The 19,634-nt window shown below is 52.3% G+C and overlaps 1 protein-coding gene across 1 annotated transcript in view; it reads right to left on the bottom strand.

Moving 5' to 3' along the window:
• The window catches only part of LOC124696415 (cilia- and flagella-associated protein 251-like), a gene marked incomplete at its 3' end in the record, with an annotated part of 18,238 nt that extends 1,424 nt beyond the window's left edge, over positions 1–16,814 (bottom strand). The window contains exon 1 of the mRNA XM_047229148.1: positions 16,487–16,814. Coding sequence (XP_047085104.1) covers positions 16,487–16,814 — 328 coding nt within the window. The remainder of the gene's footprint in view (positions 1–16,486) is intronic.
• Positions 16,815–19,634: the final 2,820 nt, after the last annotated feature.

The following is a 19,634-nucleotide window of genomic DNA, read 5'->3' as shown; positions in this document are numbered from 1 at the left end:
GAGCAAGGAAACATTACACTGGGATGTCCAAAATACGTCGGACCGCTGGGGGTGGCTCCCGACGCAAACGGACAAGCGCGCCTCGCGGTCATTTTCGCGTCCGTCAGGCGATGAAAAAGGATGTCCGCGGACAATTTCAGTGTTCGAAATGCATCGTCCTGTTGGAGATCCCCTAAACATCTTAGTACAGTACTATTTGGAACACGTCTCCCTCTTGGTCTTGGTGCTTTCAGTCATCAGGTGACCTTAACCTGGAGGTCACTGTCCTACCTGGAGTATACGAGAGTTAACTCGTCCGTGCATGCATCGAGACACATGTGACAGCATGTACAAGGACGTCACGGAATTAAACATTTTCAGACGACTAAGTTTTTTTTTTTTTTTGCAGAGCAGACGGCTAAGAATTAAGAAAACCATGTTATATAGCAGTACATCTTTAGGATATTTATAGCGGCAAACTTGCTCTTCATGTCATTTTGACATGATATGACAATACGAACATATATTATACTTGCTTGACAGTAAGATCCAACATTGCGTATGCACTCAATGTTTCTAAACTTGACTATATGCCGAAGTATATGAATTAAAGAGGTAAAAATAACCGTATTGGATTTATCTTTAAAACTAATTTATCTGATATATCCCTTTGCTGACTTTTTAGGCTTACAAGTGAACGTTAAAAGTCAAACACGCCTTATATTTCCAAAAGGGTGGGGGTGCGATAGATGATTTCCTGCATGACTCACCTTTTTACGTAGGTGCATGCCAGCCACCTGGGTTGCCGCCCCTCCAATCCATACAACGACGCTGCGGCGGGTTATTCCAACTAGAAGCTTTTCAGAAGGCAACACAAGCCGACAAGACGACTCAAGACCTAGCCATCCGCAACAGACCAGGACCACGTGGACTAGAGCCTCGTGTTTTCTCGCTAGTGTGGTAGCGACTGCCACCTATAGGGCATGCGCAACTTCTTGTAGCTCGTCTCCCTTGAGATATAAAAGGGAGTCAGCGGAGGAGGAGGAGGAGGGGAAAGGGTGTGCTATTCTGGAGGCGTAGGAAGAGGGAGTTGAGCTCCCCGTGTAAGCTGTTCATCATCATCAATGAAGAAGCAGACATGCATGACGTAGGGGTTTTAGCATTCGTGCGCCCTGAATCTGGGTAAAAAATTGTGCTGTTGTGCTTGATCCTATGTGCTTCGCCCAACGCCCTCCCGCTGAACCAAAATAGGGGTGAGAGCTCCCAATGTTCGCAGTCCCTGGGACACGACAGCTTGTCATGAGAAGAACAAGCTCTAAATCATCACATGAATATGAACCAAATAACAACCAAAAAGTATGATGCTAATTATGCAAAGGCTTGAGCTCTCTTTCGAACAATACGATCAAGTTACTCACTCAAAAGCCCACATCTTGATAGTACGACTATCAATCCTAAACCCGGTCTCCCAAGTAACAACATCAGAATGGTAAAAGAGAGCACCTATTAAGACCAAAACTTTGCCTTGCACATATATATACATATTGATGATGACAATCTTGTCCACTTCAAGATGGAACGTCTTTCTTGATTATGCTTGCTTGGTGACGAAGTCTTACGGATTTCTACCCCATACTCCATTATGGGAGAGACTCTCTTTAGGAATATCTTCACACATTCATGATCACCACATGGACGGCAAGCTTCAAGCATATGATATCCTCGAGAAGGCTCATCTTGAACTTGCACATCATTTCTTGTTTCTTCATTATGTTGATGTATTGAAGGTATACACATTAGATATCATCCATCTTCTTCAAGACATCCTTAACATAGGATCAAATCTCTCATGAGCAATCTTTGGATCACTCCTTGAATAACACCTTGGTCATCATTGATATTCTTCACTCTCTTCTTATTTTGGAGCCTTAAAGCCAATATATTTTTCAAGAAATGCCTACAGACAAATCCTACAAGTTTTTCGAGAATACACCATGGAGAGGTGTATCAATCATATAGAAGAGTGCCAAAGAAGGAAAGTTCGTGCTGCCAATGTTGGGGGGATAACCCCCGGTATGCCAAAGGCATGCCAAACCGGATGGTTTGAGCCATCAAGATACCGGTTTAATGTTCTTACCGGAAGCCTGGTAGGAATTTGGGAAAGCAAAGCTAGGCCGGTATCCCCAAGGGGGTATGCCGGAACCCGGTAAAGAAGATACCGGAAAGGAGAGCCTGTCGGCAGGACTGGTCAAAGATTCTCTCCAGAGCTAGAAGACAAAGATGAGCTAAGCAAAGTAACTTTAGACGAAGGGCTGACGATAAAGAGAAGGGTGACGGTCAAAGAAGCCGGAGGACGTCAGCGCCCCTGATTAAAGAGGACTCCGGTGTCATCTATGATTAAAGTAGCTTTGTAAAGTAGTTTGTCTAGTCAAAGATGCCATTAGGGTTTCTTCCGGTGTAAGCCACCCTCTCCCCTATATAAGGAGAGGGGGTACTGCCTCCTACAGGCGCGAGACCACAGAGAGATCAGTGAACAAGAACTTGTAAGCATGTTGAGATCAATGAAGCTAGCGATCTAGTAAAGAGTCCTTCCTCTTGTCTCTCTTCTTGTGTACCGGCCTTTGGTTGTGTTCTTGAGGAAAGCATCCGGAAGTTCTTCCCATCTAATCGCAAACCCTCCCCCGAATCCTCATACGTCCATTCGGCCCCAACTTAAGCCATCCTATGGCATCTGCTCGTTCACCACGACGACAGTTGGCGCCCACCGTGGGGCATGAAGTGGCGCATGCTGGAGTACACATTCGGGCGGGCCTCCTCGAGTTCGCCGGCGAGCGGACAGTGTCTGCGCTCGTCCAGAGTTTCTACTCCATCGACTTCATCAACGACAACGCGGGCTGCTTCGCCAACGGCGGCATCTTCCCCAAGAACGGCCGCATCATCGAGTTCGGCAGCCACCGCGTCTACTTCGGCACCGTCCCTGTGCGCCAGCGCCTCTCGCCGGTGCTGGTGGCACCGGACCCGCCCAGATGGCTTTGTGCTGGCCGCGCCGCCGGCAGCGTCGAGGTAATGATGACCGGTGTGGCTGGTGCAGGAAAGGAGGTTGCGGCTGAAGGTGCTGGTCGCGCGGTTTCGACCCGTGCGGCTAAGCCTCCGCTGGAGCGCGACGCAGGCGCAGCGGGAGCGTCTTCCGCACCACCGGCAACACCTCTCCAAGCGGCGATGAACGCGCTGGCGACCCCCATCGCGCAGAACATCGACCCGGCAGCGGCTCAGGCGGAGCTGGAGGCGCAGCGCCTGAAAATACTCGAGAGCGGCAAAGACGTCGTCAAGGCGCAGCGCGAGCTGAACCTAACCGTACGTGAGTATAACGCTGCCCATGGCTTTGCTTCTGTTAGCGCTCATGCTGCTAGGATACCGGAAAACCGGCTTAAGGCTCGCAATCTAGATCAGGATTTGCGTAAGGAAATTCTTACCGGCAAGAGTACCTCTGCATCTGTTAGCATTGTAGAGAAACCTAAGTACAGCAGTCCGGATAAAACCATAAAAGCTGCTAAAGCTGCAGTAGATCCGTGTGACTCGCTTACCGGAGAGGCTCGGCAAAGCAACGGGAGCGTGTCGAGAGGCTGCTAGATACCGTAGAGCAGCAGAACGCCGAGCAGCTGGCTAAGCTGAACAAGGCTATAGCCTCGAAATCCGCGCGTTCAACAAAGAATGCCGGAAGCAAGTCCCATGGGCAGGCCTCGTCCCCCATCCGGACGGAAGAAAAGAAAAAGAAGTGAACGCACGGCAGATGATCTGTGTATGATCCGGTCCTTGCCGGTAAACAAAAAGCCGGGCAACACGATGCCGGTAGAAAAAGCCAAGGGGCAGAGCGAGGCTACGCCAAGGAAGGCTATGCCGGAAACAATCATGCCGGTAGACATGAAACCGGGCAAAATTATCCGGCTGCTAGGGCAGCGTACGATGATGATGAGGAGGAGATGCCTCCACCAAGATACCGGCAGGCAAGGGCCGCGGCACCAGAACGTTACGATGAAGCCGATTCTACAAGACCGGCAGCATACCGGAACCCGTTGGGGGAACGCTTGGGAGAGAGATACTTACCGGAACGGGATGCGAGGCACCGTCGGGATAGAGTGTACTTGTCGGAAATGATCGAGGAGGAAGGTCCTCCAGGTCCAAAGTGCTTTGGCCCAAGAATCATGAGAGAAAAACCACCAGTTCGCAACTTCACGTTGCCCCGTGACACAAAAACATACGATGGCACTACGAAGCCGGAAGATTGGTTCGCGGATTATGTGACCGCGGTATACGTCGCAGGCGGTGGAGGAACCGTAGCAGGAGGAGGAAACCGGCGTTGGGCCGTGAGGATCATACCATCGTTTCTGGTTGGACCGGCAAGAATCCGGCTAAACAACTTGCCGGCAGGAAGCATAAATGGCTGGCTGGATTTTGAGGAGGCTTTTGTGAGCAATTTCAGCGGCACCTATCGGAGGCCGAACGAGGCCGCAGCGAACTTGCTCCGTGTGTGCAACGCCCGAACGAAACAGTACCGGGATTATCCGGCCCGGTGGAACACCACAAGGAACTCTTGTGAAGGGGTAATCGAGGCACGGGCCATTGCTTGGTTTAGCAGTGGGTGCAAAAGAGGTTCGCCGTTGTGGCAAAAGCTGCGGCGGAACATGCCGACAACGTTGGCGAGAGATGATACGTGTGGCGGATAACTATGCGTTGGGAGACCCAACGCAGCCGGCGAGTGCAACCTGAACCGGAACAGCTACGCCAAGAGCAACACCGGGATAACCGGAATAACAAAAGAAGAGAAGATTTTCCGGATCGAAGGTACGGTCCGCGAGCAAGTTGCTGCTGTGCGGGAAAACTCCGAGGCCGGCGGCGATCGGAGGCAAAGAACCGGATCGCAGCCGTGGGCGGGTCCTAAGAAACAATGGGTGGAAAAGAAACCCTGGGTCCAGAAAAGAAACTGGCAAGAACCCGCAAAATACACTATGGAAGCTGCCATGGATCAACCTTGCCGGTGGCACACACCAAATCCGGCACATCCGTCAAACCACCTGACGAAGGATTGTACCTGGACAAAGTACTTGATGCAAAAGGGAACGGTAAAAGATGCACAGCCACCGCAAGACATGCCGCGGCAGCAACAGCTACCGCCACCACCGCCGCTTACCGGGCCAAACGCTTTACCGGTGCAGCCAAACCGGCAGCAGTACCAGCAGGTTAACCGGGTGGAGCAAGATGATAACCAACCACCTCCACCGGCACCTTTAGGCCGGAATGTTTACGAAGACCCGCATCTGTGCTGTGTTGTTTTTGTCACTGGGCCGACAGATAGGCAAAGTATGCATCGCCGCTCCATGGAAGTAAATGCAGTGATGCGGCGGTGCCCAAATACATGCAGTGGTCCAACCAGGAAATTGCTTGGTCGATCAAGGATCACCCCAAAATCATGCCGAATCCGGTCGGATATGCTCTTGTTGTGGACCCAATCATGAAAGGGCCGCAAACTCGAGTGAAGTTCAGCAAGGTGCTGATAGACAATGGCAGCGAGCATCAACATCATGTACAAGCACACCATGCATACGCTGGGCATAACAGAAAACATGCTTCAGCCAACGCGCACAACGTTCCACGGGATCGTTCCTGGCTTGTCCTGTGCCCCGATAGGAAAAGTTCGAGTGGATGTGTCGTTTGGAGGACGTGACAATTGCCGGGTTGAGAACCTGGAGTTTGAGGTGGTGGACTTAGATAGTCCGTACCATGCTTTGCTGGGGAGACCGGCGCTGGCGGCCTTCATGGCCTCGACCCACACGGCGTATCTCAAGATGAAGATGCCGGCACCTCGTGGACCTCTGACTGTGGTGGGAAACTACAAGATCTCGCTGGAAACAGCGTCTGCCGGATCGAACCTAGCGGAATCGCTGGTGATCGCAGAGGAAAAGAAAAGGATGCAAACAGCTGTTGTGGCCGGCTCGATCCTCACGGTTGAGCTTAGCGGCAATGAGCGGAAACTTGGGCTCACCGGCATTCAAGCCAACAAATGAAACAAAGGACATTGTGCTGGATCCGGCTTACCCAGAGCGCACCGTTCGTATCGGTGCCGGCCTCGATCAAGCATAGGAAAGTGCGCTCGTCAGCTTCCTCCGTGAGAATCGGAATATCTTTGCCTGGTCAACTGAAGATTTGGTAGGTGTTCCAAGGGAGCTGGCTGAGCACTCCTTGAACGTTCGGAAAGACGCCAAGCCGGTGCGACAACCCTTGCGCCGGTTCGCTGAAGATAGAAGAAAGATCATAGGAGAAGAGGTAACCAAACTGCTTGTTGCCAAATTCATTGTGGAGGTCACGCACACAGAGTGGCTGGCCAATCCGGTGATGGTTGAAAAGAAGAAAGATGAGAACCTGGAGGCAAAAGCTCCGAAGGTGTGGCGCATGTGCATCGACTACACCAACCTGAACAAGGCTTGCCCAAGAGATCCTTTCCCTTTGCCACGAATCGATCAAGTGATTGATTCAACCGCCGGGTGTGAGTTGTTGTCCTTCACGGATGCCTATTCCGGTTTCCACCGGATTCCCTTGAAAAAGGAAGATCAAATAAAAACTGCGTTCATTACCCCGCACGGGGCTTACTGCTATATCACTATGCCTTTTGGTTTGCGCAACGCTGGTGCAATGTACCAGCGCTGTATGCAAAAATTCTTGTTTGATCAAATCGGAAAGAATGTGCAGGTGTATGTGGATGACATCGTGATAAAAACTAAGGTAAAAGATACCTTAATCGATGATATCCGGCAAACGTTTGATAACCTAAGAAGGTTCCGGATGAAACTCAATCCGGCAAAATGTACCTTCGGTGTTCCTGCCAAGCAAGCTGCTTGGGTTTCCTCGTCTCAAGCCGAGGCATTGAGGTCAATCCGGTTAAGATTAGGGCAATTGAGAGAATGACAATACCGCAGGATCCGAAGGACATACAAAAGTTTACCGGAAGCTTAGCATCGCTAAGCCGGTTCATAAGCGAGTTAGGAGAAAAGGCCTTGCCGTTGTATGCCTTAATGAGAAAATCCGATAAGTTCGTCTCGGACCCCTCAGGCAGACGCAGCATTCAAGGAGCTGAAAACGATGTTAGCTACCGCGCCAATATTGGCTTCGCCGTTGGAAAGAGAACCGATGTTGTTATACATAGCAGCAACTAACCGGGTCGTGAGTGTTGTTGTGGTAGTAGAAAGAGAAGAGGAAGAAAAAACCGTCCAGAGGCCGGTATACTACCTGAGCGAGGTGCTCTCCCTCTCAAAGCAAAACTACCCGCACTTCCAGAAAATGACCTATGGCGTGTTTATGGCCGCCACAAAGCTCAAGCACTACTTCGAGGAACATCCTATGAAGGTGGTGAGTGAAGCACCCATCTCGACATCATGTGCAACAAAGACGCCAGCGGCCGGATTGCAAAATGGGCGATCCGAGATATCACCATACGTGCCGGTGTATGAAAGAAGAGATGCTATAAAATCACGAGGCTTTGGCTGATTTCCTTGTTGATTGGGCGGAGATGCAATACAAACCGCCGGATCGGAAAGATGAAATCTTGGAAAATGCACTTTGATGGATCCAAGCTCAAGGAGGGCCTAGGTGCCGGTGTGGTGCTTACTTCACCAAAAGGAGACCACCTCCGGTATGTTTTGCAAGTACATTTCAGGGCATCGAACAATGTCGCTGAATATGAAGCTTTGATCCATGGGCTTAAGGTCGCAAAAGAAATCGGTGCGCACCGGATCATTTGCTATGGAGATTCAGATCTTGTGGTACAGCAGTGTTCCGGAGATTGGGATGCAAAAGATGCCAACATGGCCTCGTACCGGGTTCACGTGCAAAAGATTGCCGGATTCTTCGAAGGTTGTGAGTTTCACCATGTGCCACGCGCGGAAAATGAAGCCGCGGATGCTTTGTCTAAGTTGGGCTCGTCTAGGCAAGAAATTCCTCCCGGAATAGCTTTGGCTCACTTAAGAGTACCATCGATCAAACCAAGCCCGGAATCGGAATCGATTTTCGTACCGGAGTCACACGTGGTACCCATGGATATTGATGAAGGGAACCCGGGGACTGCTCCGGCAAACTCGGGGACTGTTCCGGTAAGCTCGGGGACTGCTGTACCCATACCGGAAGAAATGATGCTGGTGGATAGCATGGAGATAGATGCACCGGTGTTTTTGGTTCGAGAGATACCGTCGTGGGTTAAACCTATTAAGGAATTCCTAATCAACGGCACCTTGCCGGCTGATGAAAATGAGTCAAGGAGGATACAAAGAAGGTCCAAAGCTTACACATTCATCAATGGTGAGGTGTACAAGAGAAGCGTTACCGGTGTCCTTCAAAGATGTGTGGAGCCGGAGGAAGGGAAGGAGATGCTTGAGGAAATTCATCAAGGAGAATGTGGGCACCATGCTTCGTCAAGGGCGCTAGTAGCAAAGGTATTCCGGCATGGGTTTTATTGGCCCACTGCTTTGGAGAACGCTGAGGATTTGGTAAGAAAATGCAACGGCTGCCAGAGGTACGCCAAGCAAAATCATACCCCAGCATCCGGTTTAAAGACAATACCGTTAACATGGCCATTCGCCGTTTGGTGCCTTGACATGGTTGGGCCATTCAAAACTGCAAGGAGCAGCATGACTCACATCTTGGTCATGGTGGATAAGTTCACCAAATGGCTAGAAGTAAAACCTATCGCAAAGTGTGATGGGCATACAGCTGTGAAATTCTTGAAAGATGTCATTTTGCGGTATGGATACCCGCACAGCATTATCAACGACAATGGAACCAACTTTGCTCAAGGTGAGTTCAAAAGGTTTTGCGAGGATAAGAATATCCGGTTGGATTTGTGCTCGGTGGCACACCCACAAGGCAACGGCCAAGTGGAAAGAATGAATGCTTTGGTACTATCCGGTATCAAACCCAGACTCATTGACGCAGTGGAAAAATCACCAGGGTGTTGGCTTGATGAGATACCATCAGTCTTTGTGGAGTATAAGAACAACCCCAAACCGGTCTACCGGATACACTCCGTTCTTCATGGTTTATGGAGCGAAGCGGTCATACCAACCGACATCATCCATGATTCACCAAGAGTACAGCTCTATACTGAGCAAGAGGTCAAAGAGGCCAGAGAAAATGATGTGGACTTGCTAGAAGAAGCAAGAGAGTTGGCTTTGGCAAGAACAGCCATTTACCAGCAAAACCTCAGACGCTATCATGACCGGAAAGTTAATCCAAGAGTTTTCCGGGAAGGAGATCTTGTGCTTCGCCTAGTGCAGCGCACGCGAAGGCCGGCATAAGCTCTTACCACCTTGGGAAGGTCCCTTCATTATAAGCAAGGTGCTTCACAATGATGCATACTACCTAATTGATGCACGGGAGTGGAAAGAAGGAAAGGCGGACAAGTCCGGAGAGGAGAGCAAGCGTCCATGGAACATAGCTCTGTTGCGTCCTTTCTACTCTTGAAGTGGTGGTGTAAGAAGTTCCTTTTTTGTACCTTATATGCTATGAATAAAAGATGCCAGAACCTTGAATGAATCTCGGGGACTACCCCAATAAGAGTGCATGTAACTTGTTTATTTTTTCAGTTTACCGGTTGCTTATTGAATGTTTTATCTTTCCGGTTTAGTAGTGTGCTAAATCCTACCGGAGTCTTCGACTCTGCTGCTGTCCGCAAACCGGCTTCATGGCAAGCAAGATAAACCGGTAGGGATAAGCACATGAACTGCAAGAAGGGAGAGCAGGAAAGAACAATCCGGAAAATTTAACTAACCCCGGTTAAACCGGTTTTTTGCAAAATTTCAAAGTTATTTCTAAGTTCAAGAAGATGTTTGTTTGGTGAAAGAACCTTGTGCTCATACGCCAAAGAACGCCCAGAGAAGGCAAGGCGAGCCAAGGCAAAAGAACCAAGTATGCATCAAATTGGATGCGGAAACAATTGGGAAATCTTTGCGGTGCGGGATAAAAGCGAGAACCAAAAGCAAATGTGCTAAAGCAAACTTAAGATAATTAGCTACCGGTATAACTTACCGGCAGAAAATGTTGTACCACAACCAAAAGCAGATTTAATGTCTTACATCATAGACCCCGGCATTCCGGGGCAGAATTTAACAAACATTGTTTGAGAGTAAACAGGACCAACAGACACAGCAGGCACACATATCACAGAGAATCATCACGCAGCAGGCACACAGACACAGCAGAGCACTGCCACTCGCGGATCCTCCTGCCGCCGCCCTTGAGACGATCGCTGATGAGGGAGAAGGTGTCCGGCACCTCCTCGCCAGGCCATAAGGTCCTGAAGAGCTGGGTAGCTACATCAGGGATGTCCGATAAATTGCGGTCTATGGCGCGCATATGGGACACCCGCGCGTTAAGCGCGACCAGATGGTCGTTGGGCGTCCATGGCACGGTAAGATCCGCTCGGCCTTGGTCCTGGCGGCGCGCGTCGACCTTCTTGACAGCGTACCCCTGGGAGTCCGGAAAGAGGCCTGTGTAAAGAAAGAAAAAGGTCAAGGAAGAGAGACCGGAAAGAAAAGAGACCGGGAAGAAAAGAGTCCGGAAGAAAAAGAGACCGGAAGGAAAGATAACGGAAAGAAAATGGGGTCGGAGGAAAAAAGGCTCATATGCAGTAGTCAAAGTGTAATATAAAAGAACTTACGGTGGGCGAGGGTGTCGGTCTGCAGGATCAACTGATCGCATTCCTTATGCTCCTCCTCCAGCCGCGCGGCCTTCTCCTCGGCACCCTTCCGGGCCTTGGCCGCCTCCTCCAGCTCAGCCAGCAGCACCACGTTGGCGTTACCGGCGTCCTCCAGAGCCTCCTCCATCTTGGCCGCTGCATCAGCTTCAGCGGCTTCGAGGGCCTTGGCATGGTCAAGCCCCAGTTGGATGAGCTGGGTCTTGAGCTTCCGGTGGCTGGTCTCGAGGGCATCCAGCTCCTCCTTATGCTGCCGGATGAGCTGGTCCTTCTCCCCTGTAACCGGAAAAGAAAGTGTTAACAAGGTTATACTAGTAAAAATGGAAAAGAAACCAAGTTTAAAGGAAAAAGGAGAAAAGCTATACGTTGGGCGGTAGCAAGCTGCTCCTTGAGAGCGTCAATGGAAGCTTCCGGGACCACTGTTAAGCAGAAATTGTGAATGTTAGGAAGAAAAAGGTTTCCGGTATGAAAGATGCCGGCAGAACAAAAATTTACCTTGGCACTTGTCGTGTGCCTCAGCGAGCTCCCGATGCTCCCATAGAAGCTCCTCGAAGAGGGCCTTCCGAGCGTCAGCCGTGAGCTGTTCAAGAAAAAGAAGATTTTAAGTTAAGTTTTGCGCTAAGAACAAGGTTCTTAACCCGAAACTCGGGGACTGGCAGTGCCGGTTTTGCGCGTTTTAAGATAAGTTTTGCGCTAAGAACAAAGTTCTTAACCCGAAACTCGGGGACTGGCAGTGCCGGTTTTGCGCGCTTCTAAGGTAAATTGTGTGCTAAGAAGAAGGTATTTAACCCGAAACTCGGGGACTGGCAGTGCCGGTTTCACGCTAAATTTTTAAGTTAAGTTTTGCACTAAGAGCTGCGCTCTCACCACAAAACTCGGGGACTGGGAAGATAGACAAGAGAGAAACCGGCATGAAACCAAAGAAAAGATAAAACAAAGCCGGAAACGAAGAAACCGGTAAAGATTGAGACAAGTTAGCAAAACATACCATCAGATTGTTCGTGGAGTCGTACCACGCGCTGTCGAGCTCTTTAACGGCGCTGCGAAGCCGCATAAAGTGCTCCTCAGAAGACCGGTCCCCGACAGGGTCAGGTGCCGGCAGCCTGTCCTTGCCCAGGCCGCGGGTCGCCGGAGTCATGTCCGCGGCGTTCCACTTTTGGGCATAGGGCAGAAGGTGCCCCAGGTCTCGGCCTTGGCGCTTGAACTCCGTGATGCGACCAAGGAGGCCGGTGGCCTTCGTGGCGGCATCTTTGGCGGCCTTGGCGACGTGCAGCACCAAGGGCTGCTGGCCGCCGGAAGGGGCGCTGGAGGCCGTCGCCTTCCCCTTGATGAGCTTGGAGGTCTTGGGCGGCGGCGCGGTAGAAGCGGCCCCGAGGGGCTTGGCGCGAGGAGCACCTGGCGGCGGCATCAGGAGGGTGCGTGGAGACTGGGGAGCGCTGGGCGCGTCACCCGGTTTGGAGCCTTCCGGCGCGGAAGATTCCGGCGCGGAAGTTGTTGTCTTTTCAAGGACGGGAGGAGCTGGAGGCTCCGCCCGCCCGGCAGCTTCTTCTTCTCCGGCGCCGATGTTGCTGGCGCCGGTATCCTGGGTCTCTGGAGGGAAGGAAGGATCCTCCTCCGTGCGGTGATCCGATGATGAAGGGGCCGCACGCCCCGAATTTGTTGTGCCCCCCGAAAGGGAGGCAGAGATGTTGCCGGCACCAGGTGGTGCCGGGCTTGAGCGAGGAGGAGGGGTTGAAGTCCTAGCGGAATCTTCAGAGCCCGATGGCCTTGGGCCAAGCTTGAGCGCAGGGCTGAGAAAAAGAAAGAAAGACGGTTGGAACAAAGCAACCGGAAAAAGAACTTGGCGAAAAAGAGGCAAGCCGGAAAATGAGTAACTTACCCGGAAGAGGTTGGCATCGCCTTGCGCCCGTAGCGACGCATGCCCACCTGCTTCTCCCCCAGGGGCTCGGTCCGGAAGCGCTTGGAGGGACGGGCCTGGCTGGCACCGGCATCAGATGCCGGCTGCTTGTTCTTTTGGCCCTGGGCCATGAGCTTGTCCACAAACTCGGAGCCGGCCTCGGCGCGCAGGGGCGGCACGCGCTCATGGATCTATGAATTAAGTTTGGCTAAGAAGCAATTCACAGGAAAGCGGTAACGGAAGGTAAAGGAAACCGGAAAAGAAAATACCTCAAGCATGGTCAGGTCGTCAGCGGACCCGGTTGGCTTTGGCGGAGACCGGCCAAGGTGCGCTGCCGGAGTCTTGCCCATCTTCAAATCCTTCCAGAAAATGTAAGGATCCGGGTCAAAGGAGTCAAGGGCGCGAGGCTGGCAAGGTCCACGCCGCTCTGCTTCAATGAGGGGGAAGCGGTCCTTGGCCTGAAACAAGAAAAAAGTAAGATTAGCAAGAGCAGAAAGCTACCGGCCAAAAACAACCCCAGTCGCATAATCCCTTACTTCTTGGGTCGGAGGGTTATCAGTGCTGAGGGGAAGGAGGCCCCATTCCCAATCAGATGGCATAGCAGTTTGGCAAATCTGCTTAGCCTTGCGAACAACATCCCTTTTGCTAAGAGGACGGCCTGTGATCTTGGTAGGATCGCCTGGGCCATACATCTCGCTCATCCTATGTGCGCGGCGCTTTAGAGGAAGCACCCGGCGCGAAATAAAAGTGCGGATGATGTCATCCGAGCAGATCTTGGTCTCCTTCTTCAAAGAGGTCAAGAAGCGTACCACCCGGCTGGTTTCGGCGTGATCAGACTTCGGGTTGTAGCTCCAGTTGGTCCTGCTGGGGGGCCCCGCTTCGAAGGGAGGAAGATCGATGAGATCGGCGCGGCCGGTGTTCTTCACGTAGAAGAAAGTCCCTTGCCACAACCGGCAAGATTCGAGGCCGGAAAACTTAAAAAGGGGCTCCCTTGACGGGAGCCGATAATGCAAGACCCGCACTGAACGGGGGCTTGGGTTTAGGAATATCCTTGCCACTGAACGGAATTGATCCGAAGAGCAAAGAAGCGGGCAAACGTCTCACGAGTGGGACGAATGCCGATATAGGCCTCCATGAAGGTGGCGTAGCAAGAGAGGTAGAAGATGGCGTTGCCAGGAAGGTGGTGAGGTTGGAGTTTGTAAAAATCTAAAAACTCCCGGAAAAAAGGGGAGGCAGGAAGGCCGAAGCCACGCTCAAAGTGAGCAAGAAACACAACATATTCATCATCTTCAGGATCCGGTTCGATTTCGCCGTCCGGAATCCGGCAAGAAACTCCTTCCGGAATCCGTCGAGACCGGTATAACCAATCGATCTCGAATTCGGTAACACTGGAACCCATCCAGGCTCCGCGGGTGATTGGGGAAGGCTCCTCGCCGGAAGATTGGCTGGAGCTGCTAGAGGTTGGGCTACCGGAAGCTTGGCTAAAGCTACCGGATTCTAGGTGGCCACCGGACTCTTGATGGCTACCGGTTTCCTGCCGATTGCCAGAATCGGTCTCCATCGGATCTGAAGCCGTGGATTCACCGGGAGATGGTCTACGGCGCTTGAGAGAAAGGGAAGAAGAAGATGCAGAGGAGGATTCCTCGTCAGACATTGCAAGGGAGGCGAAAAAACAAGAATCCCAGACTTGGACCCCGCGTGAAGATCTACGAGTAAGAAGAAAACCAAAGAAAAAGAGGAAATAAGAACACTAAAGACCCAAGATCTGGAAAGCAAGCAGAGGACGAGTGAAACGAGATTGGTACCAACCTTGAGCGAAGGAGTCGCTGAGGGAAGTGTTTGCTGGCGGCGGAGCGGACCTGCGGTCGCCGGGGAGCACCGTCGACGGCGAGGCGGAGAAGCTCGCGAAGAAGCACAAATGCGGCGGGAGCAATGAAGTTGCTGCCGAAGATCTCCGCACAGCAAAGTCCGGCGGAGGCACGGCGTGAGTTCGCCGGGCGACGGAGCTTGAACGAGCAACGGCGGACGGAGAGCGGCGGAGGCGCAAAGGCGTGGAGCTCTGTGCGCGAAGGAGGAGAGTGCGAAGAAGATGAAGAAGAAGGGGCGGTTGTGTTTATAAAGGAGAGAGAAGGTGGGCAGGAAACCGCTGGGCCGCGGCGGTTCGCCTCGCGGCCCGTGACGGTTCGCGCCTTGGGCCGCCACGTGGCGAGGGAATACACGCGAGAAAATGGGGAGCCACACGGAGGCGCACACGGGATCCCGAAGAGGTAGTGGGATCCGCTGCGTTGCATTAAATGAACGCGCGGGAGTCGAAGCGATATGACAAGCGACACTGGCGCGACAGATCCACGGTGCGCATGTCTCTGTCAGGCGCGGGGCCCGAGATATTCTCGACTTCGCCGAGGAAGCAGTAAAGACATATGATACCGGAAAAGAGAGATGCCGGAACGAGCCTTGCAAAGAGAAGAGAAAGAACAAGGGTAAAGGTGTCGGAACTAAGCCCAAGACATGAGTGATTAAACCGGTATCCTAAGGAGATGAGAACCTGGCATGGTCTGTAGGATAGAATCCTCCAGGCTATACCAGCTTCGGGGACTAATGTTGGGGGGATAACCCCCGGTATGCCAAAGGCATGCCAAAACGGATGGTTTGAGCCATCAAGATACCGGTTTAATGTTCTTACCGAAAGCCTGGTAGGAATTTGGGAAAGCAAAGCTAGGCCGGTATCCCCAAGGGGGTATGCCGGAACCCGGTAAAGAAGATACCGGAAAGGAGAGCCTGTCGGCGGGACTGGTCAAAGATTCTCTCCCGAGCTAGAAGACAAAGATGAGCTAAGCAAAGTAACTTTAGACGAAGGGCTGACGATAAAGAGAAGGGTGACGGTCAAAGAAGCCGGAGGACGTCAGCGCCCCTGATTAAAGAGGACTCCGGTGTCATCTATGATTAAAGTAGCTTTGTAAAGTAGTTTGTCTAGTCAAAGATGCCATTAGGGTTTCTTCCGAGTGTAAGCCACCCTCTCCCCTATATAAGGAGAGGGGGTACGCCTCCTACGAGCGCGAGACCACGAGAGAGATCGGTGAACAAGAACTTGTAACCATGTTGAGATCAATGAAGCTAGCGATCTAGTAAAGAGTCCTTCCTCTTGTCTCTCTTCTTGTGTACCGGCCTTTGGTTGTGTTCTTGAGGAAAGCATCCGGAAGTTCTTCCCATCTAATCGCAAACCCTCCCCCGAATCCTCATACGTCCATTCGGCCCCAACTTAAGCCATCCTATGGCATCTGCTCGTTCACCACGACGACAGCCAACGTGGGGTGGCAGCTCCCCCACGCAAGTCTACTCTTCCAACTGCCACAAGATGAAACTCGGTTCAGGAAACCCAAAATCTACACTACGGAAAAGTTTCGCGAGCCGTCACTTATCACATCCTTCGCTGATCTTATCCTTTATGGCCACATGCGAGGCCACTACTCTGTTGAAGATGATGTCATTCCGGTTCCTCCAGATGCACCAGAAGACAAGGATGATCACCGTACACTGTAGGGCATGGGCGAGATGTCCACCAATCCACTAACTTAGTTTCAGCAGTCGGGAGCCAATCCAATTTACCTCAGCGCCTAAAAGTCCAAGCTCATACCTCACGGGCCACCACACATCAAAGAAGAAGATGTTGAAGTGTCTCTGGCTCCTGGTCACATAGCGGGCATGCCGCCGAGCGAGGAATCCCCCGGCGTTGCAGCCGGTCCGCCACCCAACAACAGTTCTTTGAGGCCAGCCATGCGAGGAACTTTCAGCTGTACGGCGCCCTGCAGCTCTGGATCTCCTCAGAGACGGCATCCTTCACCGAGCCGGCGAAGAAGGCCTCTTATGCTGACTTGGAGGAATAACATCCATCTCCATGCCACCACCACACAAGCACATCTCTCTATCATGGTCGAGAGTGACGTTAGCTAGCCTATGGCACATCAAGAATAACTTGGCGAGGGTGTCATCATTCATGTCGAACCCATAGTCTTGGAGCCACTGCTCGGCCATGCCCTCTTTGGAGGAATAACATCCATCGCCATGCCACCACCACACAAGCAAATCCTCTCTATCATGGCCGAGAGTGATGTTAGCTAGCCTATGGCACATCAAGAAGAACTCTGCGAGGGTGTCATCGTTCATGTCCAACCCATAGTCTTGGAGACACTGCTCGGCCATGCCCTCTTTGACCGAGCATACGGCCACCCTCCTCTGATGACCCACAAGTATAGGGGATGTATCGTAGTACTTTCGATAAATAAGAGTGTCGAACCCAACGAGGAGCAGATGGCCCGGGTGGTCCGGATCCTTGCCCGGCCTAAGCGCAAAGCCGAGCAACACGATGCCGGTGAGGAAAAAGCCAAGGGGCGGAGCGGGCTACGCCAAGAAGGAAGGTTATGCCGGGAAACAATCATGCCGGTAGATATGAAACCGGGCAAAATTATCCCGGCCGCAAAGGGCAGCGTACTGATGAAGCGAGGAAGAGATGCTCTCCGCCAAGGATGCCGGCGCAGGCAAGGGCCGCGGCACCCGAACACGTTACGATGAAGCCCGATTCTACAAGACCGGCACAAGCACACCGGAACCCCCTTGGAGAGACGCTTGGGGAGAGAGATACTTACCGAACGGGATGCGAGGCACCGTCCGGATAGAGTATACTTATCGAAATGATCGAGGAGGAAGGTCCTCCGGGTCCAAAGTGCTTTGGCCCAAGGATCATGAGAGAAAAACACCCGTGCGCAATTTTCATTGCCTCGGGACACAAGAATCGTACGATGGCACAACTAAGCCGGAAGATCATGGCCAAGTGTACTATGTCATGCAGCAGTAGGTACGTGGCCGGTGGTGGAGTGAACCGGCGCTGGGCGGTAAGAATCATACCGTCCTACCCGGTAGGCCCCGTGAGAATCCGGCTAAACAACTTGCCGGCGGGAAGCTATAAATGGTCTACCGGATTTTGAGGAGGCTTTTGTGAGCAATTTCAGCAGAACGACCTATCGAGGCCAAACAGGCCGCAGCAACTTGCTCCGTATTCCAGCGGCGCTCGAATGAAACAGTACCGGGATTATCCGGCCGGTGGAACACCATAAGGAACTCTTGCGAAGGAGTAATCGAGGCGCAGGCCATTGCTTGGTTCAGCAGTGGGTGCAAAAGAGGTTCGCCGTTGTGGCAAAGAGTCGCTGAGCGGAACATGCCGACAACGTTAGCGCAGATGATACGTGTGGCGGATAACTATGCGTTGGGGAGACCCAACGCAGCCGGCGATGCAACCTGAACTAGAACAGCTACGCCAAGAGCAACACCGGGACAACCGAACAACAAGAGGAGGGAAGATTTTCCGGATCGGAGGTACGGTCCGCGAGCAAGTTGCCGCTCGTGCAGGGAAAACTCGATGCCGGCGGCAGCCGAGTGCAGAGAACCGGATCGCAGCCATGGGCGGGTCCAAAGAAACAAGTGGGTGGAAAAGAAACCCTGGGTCCGGAAAGAGAACTGGCAAGAACCCGCAAGTACACCATGGAAGGCTGCCATGGATCAACCTTGCTTGGGTGGCACACACCGAATCCGGCACACCCGTCGAACCATCCGACGAAGGATTGTACCTCGGACCAAGTACTTGATGGAAAAGGGGGCGGTAAAAGATGCCCAAGGGCGAGGAGGCAATGCAATGATGCCACCGCCGGACATGCCGCGCAGCGAGCAGCCTACCGCCTCCACCACCGCTTACCGGGCCGAACGCTTTACCAGTGCAGCCAAACCGGCAGACGATGCCGACGAGAGTTAACCGGGTGGAGCAAGATGATAACCAACTACCTCCACCGCCACCTTTAGGCCGGAATGTTTATGAAGACCCACATGTATGCTGTGTTGTTTTGTCATCGAGCCAACGGACAGGCAAAGTCTGCATCGTCGCTCCATGGAAGTAAATGCCGTGATGCCAGCAGTGCCCAAATACATGCAGTGGTCCAACCAGGAAATTGCTTGGTCGATCAAGGATCACCCCAAGATCATGCCGAGTCCGGGTGGATATGCTCTTGTTGTGGACCCCATCATGAAAGGGCCACAAACTCGAGTGAAGTTCAGCAAAGTGCTGATAGACAATGGCAGTAGCATCAACATCATGTACAAGCATACCATGCATACGCTGGGCATAACAGAAAACATGCTTCAGCCAACGCGCACAACGTTCCACGGGATTGTTCCTGGCTTGTCCCAGTGCCCCGATAGGAAAGGTCCGGGTGGACGTGGCATTTGGAGGACGTGACAATTGCCGGGTGGAAAATCTGGAGTTTGAGGTGGTGGATCTAGACAGTCCCTACCATGCATTGCTGGGGAGACCAGCATTGGCAGCCTTCATGGCCTCAACCCACACGGCGTATCTCAAGATGAAGATGCCGGGACCTCGTGGACCACTAACTGTGGTGGGAAACTACAAGGTCTCGCTGGAAACGGCGTCTGCCGGATCGAACCTAGCGGAATCGCTGGTAATCGCGGAGGAAAAGAAAAGGATGCAAACAGCTGTTGCGTTGGCTCAGTCCTCACAGTTGAGTTTAGCGGCAATGAGTGCAAGTCTGAGTGCTCCGGCATTCAAGCCAACAAATGAGACAAAGGATATTGTGCTGGATCCGGCCTACCCAGAGCGCACCGTTCGTATCGGTGCCGGCCTTGACCAAGCATAGGAAAGCGCGCTCGTCGGCTTCCTCCGTGAGAATCGGAATATCTTTGCTCGGTCAATCGAAGACTTGGTAGGTGTTCCGAGGGAGCTGGCTGAGCACTCCTTGAACGTTCGGAAAGATGCCAAGCCGGTGCGACAACCTTTGCGCCGGTTCGCTGAAGATAGAAGAAAGATCATAGGAGAAAGAGGTAACCAAACCGCTTGTTGCCAAATTCATTGTGGAGGTCACGCACACTGAGTGGCTGGCCAATCCGGTAATGGTTGAAAAGAAAAAAGATGAGAACCTGGAGGCAAAAGCTCCGAAGGTGTGGCGTATGTGCATCGAC

The sequence above is a fragment of the Lolium rigidum genome, chromosome 3 (genome assembly GCF_022539505.1).
Source record: "Lolium rigidum isolate FL_2022 chromosome 3, APGP_CSIRO_Lrig_0.1, whole genome shotgun sequence".
NCBI classification, from domain to species: domain Eukaryota; kingdom Viridiplantae; phylum Streptophyta; class Magnoliopsida; order Poales; family Poaceae; genus Lolium; species Lolium rigidum.
Note: the sequence above shows the minus strand (reverse complement) of the source record. Positions and strands in the feature narration are given on the sequence as shown.